Here is a 14,011-nt window from a genome sequence, read left to right on the forward strand (position 1 = left end):
TCGACTCCAAAATGTAGCTACAAGTCACATTTGCACTGAACAGATGGCACTTCGGATATGCAGCAGCCAATGGCATTGTTCATTTGACATAATACCCAAACACTTGCATCCCTCCCACCGTCACTTTATGATCAGATCAGACAAACCAACCCCCCCTGTCTCTTGCATTTTTCTCTGCTCTCTCAGTGACGTAAAGAGATCAGTTCAGCTGCGCTTGGATTCATTTAGGATCAAGATTTAAAGCATCTGACTGAGATTGGCACCTCTCGTTTTCTGCTGGGCAGATGTTTTGTCATTGTTCACATGTGGTCATGTGATTTTGAGGGTGGTGTAAGGTTGTAGCCTTTTCCTGTAAAATCTTTGGTCTCCATATGACAGAAGAAAATGTCACTTTTATTATTTCCCAATTTAATTTGTTGTAAACACTGCTACAACTTATTATTCATTCATGTAATATTGCCTTTATTATTCATTATTTGCTCTAAAAAATGGCTTTTAGCTTAGTAGTATGATGTGTAGTAGACTTAGAATAGTAGATTTATAGAGCTGGTAAACATTATTTGCCCTCTCACTGTTCTCCAGTCAGAGGGAAAAAGAAGCCAAAGCTCAAAAGTTATCAAGGATGATCTATTTCATATTCACCTTTAATGGTCAAAATGTTACCTTAAGGTATAAGTCTGATGAACGTAAACAATGAAATAAATGTCTCCACATTAGGTGAAAGGAATAACTTTTTTATTGAAAGCATAAATGTTTGAACAATAACAGAAACAATTTATGTCCTGAAATATTTATACCATGAAGTGATAAATACATCAAATGTGAATATTAATGGTAATGCAGTGCTTCACATCTGCACAAAATGTTCAAGACCTTCTTTGTTTGACCACTCTGGCTTTCTTCCCTCTACCTGATCCTTATGAGTTGAAGGACTATAAAATCTCTTGGAAGATGTTTGCACGCTGAGCAAGCAATATATTCCCAACAAAAAGCTGTGTCAAATATGTCTTGTCAAAGTTAACAGATCATTAAAGAAAGAAGGGCTCAGTTATTACAATTATGGGATTATTTGATCAACCACAACAACAACAACAACAACAACAACAAAAGATTATTCATTTAGAATTAGGATTTCAATGAGAACAATAATACATATGGCAGTTTGTATTATAAAATTCACATTATATACATGAAATGAAACAGGTTCATATTTTAGTTTAGCTTATTCAAACCTATAAAAGCTTGCATTCATGTACACAGAACAATGCACACACACATACACACACAGCTCTGTTAATGAGCTGTGTAAATAAGCCAATATATTTTCAGTCTCATCACAAAGTGTAAAGAGTGGCAGCTTGTTCTCATCTGGCTGCAGTAGCGAGACATTTCTCAGAAAACTGGACTTGCCAAAAGGACCTTGTGTTGAGATTGCTTATCTTTTTGAAGTGAGATTATTAACTAATAATTCCTTTACACCTGTATCCAAAAGCTGCCACATTATTGACTTTGTAGAAAATAGAAAAAATACTCCTTATCTAGATGTGATGGTATGAGCCCAATTTATACCTCCTGATCCACTTCAATATCTGCTTATCTGCAAAGCATTGTTGCATTAATTTCTTCATAGGAACTTGCCAATAGAGGTCCACAAGTACTTTCAACAGAACTCCACCAGTAACTTTTTTTACTATGATTTTGGCTTCTCTAGTTACATAACCAAACACATGGCAGGTAAAGAAAACTAATTAAAACTTTGGGCAGAAGAAGAAAAACAATGCTTGTTTTCACAAATACAGTGTGGGAAGATCGGCTGGTTTCCTCATTTGGAAAATGTATATTTCTCAGAGCTCACGGTGATACAAACACGGTGTTGTTAATGAGGCTGTCATAAAAAGTTTGTATATGTTAAAGGCTTGAACAGCTGACCAGATTTTTAACCTCTGCTTTTGCATTTATTTCCACAGGTATGAACAGTTTTACTATAAGCTGATTTGCAAAAATGAAAATGAATTAGGCTACCTTCTAAGTTCTACAAACTCTCCGATATGACATCTGTCTATGGCAGGTAGAGGAATTATTACCAATAATGAAGCTCACTTGACAAAATCTTAACAATCTCTTTACGTGTTATAATGTGATGCCATCTTCTTCTGCTCCAGTCTCATCTTCAGTTCTGAAACTAATGCTTTGTTTACAGTGTCCCTTCTGTCTATCGTCGGCTTCTTTTTGGGTTTGGGGACCACAACTGCAGAGACTGTGGGTACGGTCCAGTGTCGTTCTCCTGGTACATAGGTGGGCAGCGGAGGGGGCAAAGAAGGTGCGCAGGGCGGTGGAGGCCAGTGTCTTACAACAGTACTAAAATTGTTGTTGTAGTTGACATTATTCACAACCTCCTCTGGTTCTTCCTGTTCCTCTTGGACTGTGAAATCCTCTCTTGGGGTCTCTGATGACTTAAATGGGCTTTTGAAGTTCCAGAAAGGCTGTTTCGGCGGCCTTCTCCGTACTCTGCGGTTGGGCAGGATCCGATTGGACTTTTTGTTACGCAGGAATGTGGCGGTGGAGATGATGACTGTGACCATGACCACAAGGCTAATGATACCAACGAGCATACCTATGATCTGTAATGAGTTGTTTCTATTCAACTCTATAAATGATCCCAAAGGCCCCCCTTTCAGTTGAGTCTGTAAAAGAGCACAAGGAGAATTCAAATCCATGAGACTGAAATCACACAGAGATTTACTGTTCTGTAATGCTGGTATTGATCGATTGGTGATATGTTCAGAGCTATAAATTGCTTACAGCTCCGTACTTTTAATTTGGTTTATATGCATTAAATTGATTTTTTCTTTAACTTTTTTAGGTTTTGACAAGATCAGAGAGGTTAATGGAGGAACCAATAGACCATTCAGCATTTGAGGAGAACAATATTAGAATAACAGAAAAAAACTTAAAAATATACTTTGAAAAATCCAATCCAAAAATTTGAAAGGAACAATTCCTTGTTGTGCTGTAATTAGGTGACAAACTTGCAAATGTTAAAAGATTGTGCTCTCTCATGTATTCTTTTACAGACAAAGTCTTGCTGTACTACAAAGTCCCCTGAAAATGAATAGCTGCAAATTCTTGGAACCACAGAGTGAAAACAACAGAGCGGCTGTGCTGAGGATCTCAAGGCAAGTTTCGTTTATGGCACAGGCCTCCGTACAATCTTTCTGATCTTGCCCTGAGGTTGTACACGGGTCTTTTTCACAGATTTCCAGTACATAGCGGTTGAAATGACGATTGTTAGGGAGACAGCAAAGGTCACAAGGGTCAAACAAATCCCAAACACTGCCCCGGGACGTTTCCTTAGACCCAGGAAGTATGAGACAAATCTGGATTTGATCTGAAAACATCACAATTGCATCCATGAGACATTTGTGGCTATAACTTTTCAAAAATATATGTTTTAAGAAAATTCTGCACATTTATGATTCACTCTAAAACAGTCATACTTTGAGGGAAAGTATGAGTAAGAAAAAAATAAATGTGTGCAAACTACAGACAAACTATTACTTGACTTACAGCTTCAGTGATGTCGATCTTGACAACTGCAGTGGTGCTGAAGGACGGCTGACCCCGGTCACGAGCCTGGACTACCAGGGACCAACTGCAATCTCTCTTCTTGGTAATATTCTGAATGATAGCCATTGACTTGATGTAGGACTTTAACTTGATTTCTCCTGTGTCAGCATCTATGTCAAAGATGTTGTTGTCTGGCTCGGCCTTCATGATGGCGTACTCGATAACATTGTTGGGTACTTCTGCGTCGTCGTCCACAGCCTGTAGGGAAACTGTTCTTACATACGGCAGTTGTTCCAAAAAAATATGTTTGACTGAATTTTAATTCATCTACATCCAGTAACATAACAGTGCATACTTCTATTTTCACTGGCGCTCCAATCACCATTGTCTTCTCCAGGAAGTTATCGTTGAAAGCAGGCGGATGGTCATTCAGATCCAACACAGTCACAAAAACTTCAGCCAGACTGTACTTTCCCTCAGCATCCTCTGCCTTCACATAGAAGTTATATTTAGATCTCACCTCAGCATCCAGACTCGCCCAGGGCTGAGTGTAAATGATCCCGGATGTAGGCTGGATCAGAAACCTGTAAATAAATGGAGTTGAATAGAATTTTTCCTAACTTTCACTGAGTGTTTCAAGTAAACATGTTACTCAATCAAATTATTACAGTATGACCAGGTAATCTTAAATAACCAGGATTGGTATTGGAAACAAAAAATACCATAACTGGGACATCCCCAGTGTCATCTCTTCTTAAACTTTAATAAAGTTCTAGCTAAACATAACTAGAACTTTGAGAAGAAAAAAAAAGGATTCCACATCTTCATAATGTAACTGTGAATTAAAAGACAACAAATGAAGTTAATTCTAAGAAGCTTGTGATTCATTGTGAAAAAGCACATGGGTAAGTGCAGCCAAATAAGAATACAGCTTCCGAGCAATTCAAAACATTTAGCAAATCTGACAATCTGCAAATAAATCCATTTGATGAAATGAAATATCATTTTGTTGAACCATTAAAATTTATGCATATAAGTCAACCTCAAAATTTCAGATTATCACCAATTTACTTGGGAGTCACAGTCTAAGTGAGATTTGTGTTGATATGAAACACCCATCTTCCATATTGTTGATCTGTTTCTAATGTGTATTGCAGCAAATAAGTATTGTGAGATAATTGTTAAAAAAATAAAAAATAAAAAAATAACCATTTTAGCTTATGCTGTTTTTTCCTGAAGTAGCACTGTTGTTTTTCATAAGAATTGCAGTGAGTTTGGAATTAGGTCTTATTTACTGCCTTGCTTGCTTGACTAACAGTGAATTTTGTTGGAGTGCAAGGTACGCAGAAGCAAAGAGCAGTCTATTTTCTCCTCCAATCCCATTAAGGGATTAAAGCAGACCAAGGCTGATACATACTGCGTTGCTCTCTGACATCCAAGAGAATATGTCATTCTAAAGTATGGTATTTTACCCATGAAGGAAGAATTTGTTGAAAGTATAACACGGGATAGATGTCAAATGTTTTTGATTAAACAAACATGTCATCGTAAATGTTCCAAATCTCTGGCTGATGCTTATTTTGGAAATCCTTTGCACTGCCATGTGACATCACATATCGGCTTAAACTCATTACTGCAGAACTCAAAATCTGCATCAAATATTCATAAAAATATGAACCACATGAGATTGTTACGGTGAGCAGACCTTGTTAACAAAGCTCGTGTCATAACATAAGAGTTTATTTTAATTTGCCTTTTAGTTTTTAAAAAAGGACACATTTTCAATTTGAAAAGTGATTGCTGGTCCTTCATATGAGGGGATTTTAAAGGAAACAGAAATTTGGTGGACTTTCTTCTGTTCACAAAGGAAGAACAAAGACCCTTTAGATATTTTCCTAGAAGTAGAAATCGGTGGATTCCCGAGGTTACAGCACTGACAGGCATTGAAAGAAAATTAATTTGAAAACAACAAATAGAAATAACCAAAATATGTGATTTTTTTTTTATGTTTCTGTGGCAACAGATATCTTTGCTGTTTTTCTTGTGTTTGTTCCAGGTCCAGATATATTTAAAATTTTATGTTATTCAGTTGCGAAAACATGACACTGGCAATATTGTTGTTTTTATTGTTGGTGTGAAAACAAATTCTCTCTTACACATGGACAAAATACACAAAAAAGCCACAAAATGTCATTTTTAAAGTGCTTGGATGTTTGAGTACATAACATAATGTATAAATTATTTTTACAAAATTTATCTCAATTAATAAGACTGGCTAATTTATGTGGACAATTGCTACTTATCCACATAAATATGCACCTCACATGTTTAGAATATTGGTACATTTTTTCTGAAACTGTGTCCTTTTAATTCTACTTTACAATTATGCTCTGTGCTACCATTTAATTAGGTTTTATTTATCTTAAGAACATGAAAAATTTTAACTTCTTACTTGTGCAAGGTGACCACTGCATTAATAATGTGATGTCAGCCTACATACTGTAATAAAACAGAACTAAATTTCTTACAAATCTTGGCAGTACTCACATGTCAGCCCCCGATCCGTAGATAGAGTATTTGACTTCACCCCACGGTCCTGAGTCTGGGTCTAAAGCCTGAAAACAATCACCAGCGACACATTAGCAAGTGGAAGAAAAAAACATGATGTGCTTGGACTGATTGTATTTGCGAAAGAAATTTCTTATACTCAATAGTTCAGTTTTTTATAAAAAGAGAATCTCATTATATTTATGTTTTATTCACTTGAGTCATGAGAACTCGACTCAGTTTGCTGGATAAACCGGTCATACACATGATGTTACAGGGGTTAGGCCTGGAAAAAAAAAAAAAGAGTGCCTTTTTTTATGACGGAATATTATCCTGGGCTTCGGCTAATCTGTCTGTCTGCAGCTGCTGGGAGGTCTGTTCAGTGTCTCCATGTGTCCAAGGTCACTTGTTGGCTGTTCTTTTATCTGATTGAAATTGCCAGGGATCAAGGCAAAGAGCCTGTGTGGTGTTTGCTCAAGGCCAGGACTTATTAGTCAGACTCCCTGTGGCTTTTGATCTGATATGAACTGACAAGGGCAGTAGATATGTTACAGCAAACATCAATCATTTCAGTGTGTCCTTTAAAGTTTTTGTTTTACACTTGGACATATTTTTGCAGCTATATGTCCTGCTACATGTTGGGGGCTGACCAGGGGAGGGGTGGGGTAAAGCCAGGGAATTTGCTGTTACACAACAAAATGAAAGTGATAGCCATCTGGCAGCTTACCTCGCCTAGCTTTTATCTACATGATTTCACATATTATCCCAACCCCCACAGCCCAAAGAGTCTACATTTAGAGAATTAAAGAGCCCTGTTGAGCATTTTGTCCAAATCACCACTGCGTTATAGCTCTGAGTGACGTATGTCCGTGCTGGCATGTATTTTTAGATAAGACAAGAAGTCTCTCACCGTGACTGACACCACATTTGAGCCGCCGGGTGAGTTTTCGGGAATTCTGGCGATGTAATAGTCCGAGGAAAATTTGGGAGCGTTGTCGTTGGTATCCAGAAGGTGAATGATGATGTGTGCTGTGGCGCTAAATCTCTCTGGAGTGTCAATCTCAACTGCAAGCAGCTGAAAAAGACAAAAATAGCTAAGGCATGTTTTCAACTTCAAAACAGTTTTTTAGGCTATGGCAGGAAGAAAATTGTATTGAATATGTTAGTTTTATCAGTGAATATTTTATCATGGGGGGGTTGTACATAAAATTCTCACAAGAAATTGGTGACATCTCGGGCTTGTCTACAAATCTACAAACACCAATAGCTCATAATTTTGTTTAAAAAGGTGGCATGACCCAGACAAATAAATAAAAAAACTATTTTGGTCATAAAAAAGTTAAGAAGGCTTGTATATGGTCAGACGCATTGCTCAAGCCACTTGCTATCACAAAGTCTTAAAATTTTGGAGGTTCTGTGAGACTCATCTATAAACTCTGACCTTCTGTTTTTGGAGTGATGCACAGTGATTTCTGCCTCCTCCAACAATGGTGTGTGCAGTCACTTTCTGTGAAAGTTTCACAGTATTTCATTGAGGACCATTGGGTTTGACTATATGGCTTCTTGTTTTTATGAAAAAAAAAATGTTTCTGCTAACTTTAGATTTTTGTAAAAGTCCATGGTCTTTGACTCATGGACAACTTTTCTGAAAAGTCCAGATTAACTTTTTTATAGCCCATCAAACAGGTCATAACCAGCAGACATTTCTTACACTGGAAGGGAATAGGACTGTCTTCTAAATCCTGATAGATTAAGGCATCTTCTCGTCTTTTGATCGATTTTTATGTCATCTTTGCTTCCTGTGCAATTATTCCCTGTTGTTATTTAACGTTTTTATGTCTAATCTCATTTATGGACCTAATGGCTTCTATTGTGTGTTGGCCACTTGGGTCATCAATTATAAACTTTTATGCCTGTAGTCCTGTCAGAAAAATGTCTATTTCAGAAAACATTGACATTTTTACGTTTTCCACCATATTTTGTTAAGAGGTCACCTTGTATGTCAGAAAGTGATGCTTCTCATAGTCCATGGCAGCAGAGTCCTCCACTAAGATTGTTACTTGGGCCTCATTGAGTACAGTCTGGGGGACGGCTCGCAGCATTCGCCCTGGTCCAATCAATCTTAGATTAAATTTGGCATTTGCACCCTGCAAGAGCATGAACATACATCAACATGCCATTCAAAAATTCAACACATGTTATGCTCAACCAACAGAATAATCTGAGTTGCATGCTGTCTTTCCTGTTCAAGTAAAAGCTTTTTGTCCCTAATTGCTATAGTAATAAGAGTTAAACCACTCAGATAACAGCTTAAGTAATAATACCCTGAGTGAAACATGATGTTAGTGGACATAAAGAGTCTGCTCTTGTGAGAGCATTATCATAGAAAATCCATCCAGCATCATCCAGTAATGTAGCTTTTAAAAACAAAAGGCGCTTGTGTAAGTTGACAAATGGCACAGCATGCACCTTTCTGACTTGATTTCAAATGCATGGGATATTAATGGGAATGGGTTTTGATAATGGTAGGCTTAGAGCTCTTTCTTAACATCATGGCACTCTCCTAAACACACAGTCATTGTTGATTAAACCTGCTTCTGATTAGATAACGACATAATAATTTCACAAAATTAGTATCATTATATAACAAATCAGACCTGGCAGCCTGGAGTGATGGTGGTGTTTTATTGTTAATGCTACATAATAATATCTGCTGTGGTAAAATTTCTATGAACAACAAGAGATCTCCTACCTTATCAGAGTCATTAACTGTGATTTTCAGCCCCCGCAGTATTTCTCCCTCTGGTGGATGCTCGTACATGGTCAACTCAAACATATTCTGTGGACCATTCTCCCCATAAAAGGTTGGGGGATTATTATTTAAATCCACCACACGTATCACCACTGTGGTCACTCCGTAGTCCACATCTTTGGCTTCTGGACTTATTTCTGTTGCCTGTCCGAGGGGACAATATTGGGTGATTTTGTTTGCACAACATAAACATAGAACCATTTATTTGTCATCTGTCCCTATCTCAAATCACAAAGGAGCAAAATGCTCAGTAAAAGCAAAATAAACAATAATACCATAATTAAAAGAGTTTGAACGTTTGCTTTCCTTATAAGTTAAGGACATGCATTACCCTGACTTTAATGTTGAAGACTTCTCTCTTCAGATAAATGGGAGCAACCAGCAGGGAGATGCAACCGCTTGTCTTATTAATGCTAAATACACCATCATCACCTAGTGAGACAAAAAAAAGGCATAAAAATTAATTATTAATTCTTACTACTTTAGCTTTAAGTTTCCCCACAAATTTTTGCTGTGAAGGCTCACCCTCTTCGAATGAATAACTGACTGGATTTGGGTTTCCCACATCTCCATCTTCAGCACTAACTGTAAATATTTCAGATCCCTGTCAAAGAAAAAAACTGAGTATCATTTTTATTTATTTTTTGCCATTGTGGTCTATTCTAATAACTTTCATAAGCTTAACAAATACATGTTAAATACATCACAATGTGTGTAATAAATTTATGTAATAAATTGGTTTCACCTTTTGAATTGAGTTTATTCTTTTATTTGTCAAAACTTTAGAACAGATATGGATGTTATATGCAGAGAGTTATAATGACAAATTATAATAGGAATGTGGTGTGACTATGTGTTTCATTCAAAGTTCTTGGGAGATGTTTTGACACTCACCGGCACTGAGATTTCGTAAACATAGCCAAAGTAGGGGGTTCCGATAAAAAAAGGTGGAGTGTCTTGTGCATCAATCACATTGATGGTGAGCGTCGCAGTGGATGACATAAATTGTTCCTTGCCATTCAAGCTGCCTCCCCCATCCTTAGACAAAGACATTGAGATGCTCAAACAACCATTTCTTTCCTAATACTCATCTAAGAGATTTTTAAATAATAGTTTCATTGAACAACAGCAATGCTTCCTTCTTTTCTGTTGCATGGCACTGGAACACACTTTAATAGAAACTTGAAACAATGACATGTCTTAAAACATCTAGCAGCTGAAGGTTTAACTTGTTCAAAACTACTCGCAGCTTCATTCAGTGAGGAAAGTGTTGAAGTGCGAGTCAGAGATAAACATTTTTTTTAAAACTTGTACCTTTGCAATGAGAGTAACGAAGTGTGTCTTTGTTTTCTCATAATCCAACATTTGTCCAGATTTGATACGGAGGACTCCGCTGTTTATGTCAACCGTAAACAAACTGGAGTGTGGTGACTGTAACAAAGGAAAGAGCAAGAAAAAAAAGCAGGATTGAAATCTAGTAATACAAGCCTGTAACTGAAAGCCCTTACAAAACATAACACACGTGGAGGTGGTCAGATGAAAGAATTTTAAAAATTGTCAGCAGCTGTTTGAATTATCCAACATCTCTGTATCTGTCGATTTGAATGTACTAAACCCCATGTGATTATAGACGTAGCAGACTGTAGAATGCTGCTATAACCAAATGTGAACACTCCACATTCATCTCTGTCTGTCACATTAAGGCCAGCTGTTCTATAGTCCCAATAGCCCAAAGTGCAAACTAGCACTACCCACCACCCACCGCCAAAGCAGCCCTCTAATCTTTCAGTACCTGACTCTAATGTGATTGTGATGTAATCCCTGCCTTCAAAATAACAACACCACATGCAAGCAAATGAACAAATGTGAATGTGCAACAAAATCTGATTGATAGTAACTAGAAAAGAGCTTCATCTGTACATAGAGTTGGTCATGCAAATCGACATTAGCTTAGTTCATGAGACATACCTGGAGATGGTAGGTAACTGAGCCTCCAGAGCCCGTGTCTCTGTCTACAGCCTCTACTTTGTAGATACTTCTACCAGATTCAGTTGTCTAAATTTTGCAAGGTAGACAAAAACAATTTCACATTTATGTGAGCACTTTATTAGGTAAGAGTCTCTTTTGGTTATGAAATTAAAACTCAGACATCAGTTTATCTTACTTCCAACACGTCTATGATTGCAGGCATGTTTTGGAATTCAGGCTTTTCATCATTTGCATCCGTTACAAATATTGTGACTCGTTCAACAACCTGCAAAGAATAAAAATGATGTCTGATTTATTTTAAACAACAACCAGACTTCATCCTTAAAACTATCCACAACATTAAACCTACTGAAGGGTGAATTAAGCAACACTGAATATCTTGGGTTGTCACACTGGTGATGCTTCTAGTATGTTTTTGGATGTTGAATATGCAATTCTAGAAAGAAGTTGGCTATTTTTTTTTCTCGTTGAGGTGCTTAATATAATGAAAAAAATACATATATTGAATGCTATTAATTGTGGTTCTTAAACAGAAATTAGATTCAGGTATAATAGCAAAATCAGAGCACTAAAACACTAACGGTCTGAAATCATGCAGAAAACTCCAATCAGTGAACCATAAGATTTACAGAATAAGATTTACAGAATAAGATTTACAGAATAACACTTTTCAAAATTCCATTGTTGAAAAGTGGCATTTATTCCAAATAGTTATAGAAGGTGTCTAAAAATCCTCCAAGTTTCTTATATCAATGACATTTTTGGCAAATGGTTTGTTTCCTTGATTCATTATTTTTCTTTAAATACCTGGCTTCTTCCATCTGTGATGCTGATATTAACATCAACTGAATCTTGTTTCTACATAAAAAGAAAGAAAAATACATTTTGTAAAGGTTCAACAATGCTTGTGTGAATTTATGTTTCAGTTTTGTGCTTACCTCTCTATCCATTGTTTCCACTAATGTAATATTTCCCGACTTTGGGTCTACCCTGAAGTACTCCTTTGACCCTGGGTCAAAGGAAAGACCATACCTCACCTCTTGGCCTTCAGGATCTGTGCCATTGAGTTGATAGATTTGTGTACCTAAAGAAAGACAACACTATATCATAAATCGCAGTGATAAAGTTTCCTGACTGATAGAAGGTGAACCACATTCACCGTGATCAAGCAGTTCCTCACATCAACAGATGGTGACAGCAGACGAACATTTAATGAGCTGTCCAACTATCAAAGATTAGCTAGCATTCTGAACTCTCAGACACCAAAGTTACCAAAGCCTCAAACTGGACTGTCATCATTTTAGAGAGGTGGATGAGTGGGGTCTGTCTCACCAACAGGGGTATCTTCAGAGAGGCTGAACAGGGCCAGGTTCCCATTGTTGCTGGATGGGCCATTGTCGTAGAAATAGGGAGCAAAGTCTGCCTGAGCTGAGGATGGAAGCATTATTCCACCAAAGTTTGTGAAAAGAAATGCATTGCAAAACATTTTTTTGCATTTAGCCTTAATCAGAAACTAAAGGTCCTTAAATTCTTGAATGCTTGTCCGTTCTTTCATTTGTTAATTTTGCAGCTAATCCTATGTAATATACCATACATAAATACAGACATTTGTTTTCAAGTCCCATTGGCTGGGATTACATCAGCCTGCTTAGCTGACATAAGCACGCTAAACATAGTCAATACATTTTTACTAAATTTATTTAGCATATATCTACAGACGTAATCATAGCTACACCCCCTAAATATTAATTTGACAAATTAATTAATATAGTGAAATAAGCTTGACATCCATAAACAAGAAAACACACAAAATTTATAACTATGAATTTGTAAATCCAAAAATATCTATTTAAATAAAACTTGCACAATGTAATCATACCAGAGACTCTTAAAATCTTCAACTATCTCATCTTATATAATCACCTGTACGTTGACTATTATTGAAGAAAACTTACCTAAGCAGGTTTGTACAAACACAAAAAGCAGTGGCAAATTAGAAATCTCCACATTCTTCATCCTACAAAATGAAGTGAAGAAGCCGCACCATGAAGACAGCTCTGTTGAGAGTCATGCAGGTGCAGCTCACAAGGTGTTTTCCAATGGCTGCAGAAGGCTAAAAGCAGATGCTTACCTGGTAATCCAATGACTGCTAAGATTTACTCAGTCCAAAAGGGCTTCATCATGCAGAAAGCCATACCATCCTTCAAATACAAAATAGGTAATATCAACAACTCTGTTAGTAGGTCATTTATTTATTTTTCTTTTTGATATTTTTGCTCAGAAACATGTAAAATTGTAAAGGGAAAAGCACTTGATGATCAAAAGTTAATTCCGTTATTATGGTCTTGGTTGCTCTTTTATGGCCAAACAGTTCTAATTTAGTTTCATCAAACAACAGATACACCTTTGAAATTGAAGGTCTTTGTCCCTGGGTGCATTTGTAAGTCGTCATCTGGCTGTTTTGTTTCTAGTTTCCTCCTCCCTGAGTGGCTTTTCGGCCCATGTTGATACATAATACGTTTCACTGTGGATAATGCTTCTGCCAGCATCTTCACAAGGTCTTTGGCTCTTGCTCTATGGTTGATTTGGTTATCACTACTAAGTATCACAAGTATTAATTAAAATACATAGGGTGATGTGGATACATTTCTTTCTTTGTTTTGAATTAATGATAATGTTAATGTAATTCTGTTGTAAGAAAGGAAAAATGTATGTCAGTGGGGTAGATAAGTTTTAAAGTTTTTCCCTAATATCCTACAGATTCTAAATTTTACAAAATAAATCAATCAATAAATAAAATATCTTAGGGTTTTAGGTCACGTTGCCTTTTTTCACACCAAAACCTATTTCTAGAACATTGAATCTCCTTCCTGAACAGTAATATGTTGATCATACTAATGAGCAAATATTTACACAAGATGAAAGCAGCATTTTCTTGCCTGATTTCAGTTTCATCAAATGAAAAAAATGTGTTTGTATTGCCATAAAATACATCAGCAGGTCTGGCTTCGTTACTCTATCACTTACCATGAAGATTTTAAATCTACACTGCAACCTGAGAACGGCAGGAAATACCTCACAATATTAAGAAAAACG

The 14,011-nt window shown here is 36.7% G+C and overlaps 1 protein-coding gene across 3 annotated transcripts; it reads right to left on the minus strand.

The window, feature by feature from the left end:
• Positions 1 to 718: 718 nt before the first annotated feature.
• cdhr1a (cadherin-related family member 1a) lies at positions 719 to 13,004 on the minus strand. Of its 3 annotated transcripts, XM_055030073.1 has the most exons (18): positions 12,871 to 13,004; positions 12,248 to 12,343; positions 11,854 to 11,999; positions 11,723 to 11,773; positions 11,091 to 11,180; positions 10,895 to 10,981; positions 10,241 to 10,357; positions 9,821 to 9,964; positions 9,452 to 9,530; positions 9,258 to 9,358; positions 8,867 to 9,070; positions 8,109 to 8,261; positions 7,025 to 7,189; positions 6,115 to 6,182; positions 4,088 to 4,151; positions 3,923 to 3,955; positions 3,568 to 3,825; positions 719 to 2,684 (listed from the first exon to the last, which is right to left on the minus strand). In XM_055030073.1, the coding sequence occupies exons 1-18, from the start codon at positions 12,929 to 12,931 to the stop codon at positions 2,124 to 2,126; spliced, it is 2,478 nt and encodes an 825-aa protein (XP_054886048.1). In that variant the 5' UTR covers positions 12,932 to 13,004; the 3' UTR covers positions 719 to 2,123. The 3 variants fall into 3 exon arrangements, with proteins under 3 accessions (XP_054886048.1, XP_054886047.1, XP_054886049.1); XM_055030072.1 differs by having other exon boundaries at positions 3,923 to 4,151; XM_055030074.1 differs by having other exon boundaries at positions 2,583 to 3,388; positions 3,923 to 4,151.
• Positions 13,005 to 14,011: the final 1,007 nt, after the last annotated feature.

The sequence above is a fragment of the Poeciliopsis prolifica genome, unplaced genomic scaffold (assembly GCF_027474105.1).
Source record: "Poeciliopsis prolifica strain line A6 unplaced genomic scaffold, Auburn_PproV2 SCAFFOLD005, whole genome shotgun sequence".
Classification (NCBI taxonomy): Eukaryota; Metazoa; Chordata; class Actinopteri; order Cyprinodontiformes; family Poeciliidae; genus Poeciliopsis; species Poeciliopsis prolifica.

Bases quoted from the DNA above. Each gene is read 5' to 3' on its own strand.
- cdhr1a (XM_055030072.1), bottom strand. From the start codon at position 12,931: ATGAAGAATGTGGAGATTTCTAATTTGCCACTGCTTTTTGTGTTTGTA. The intron at 9,071-9,257 runs GTAATGCATGTC...CCCCTCGGACAG, and splicing joins TCTTCAACATTAAAGTCAGG to GCAACAGAAATAAGTCCAGA. The intron at 8,262-8,866 runs GTAGGAGATCTC...ATGCTCTTGCAG, and splicing joins CAGTTAATGACTCTGATAAG to GGTGCAAATGCCAAATTTAA.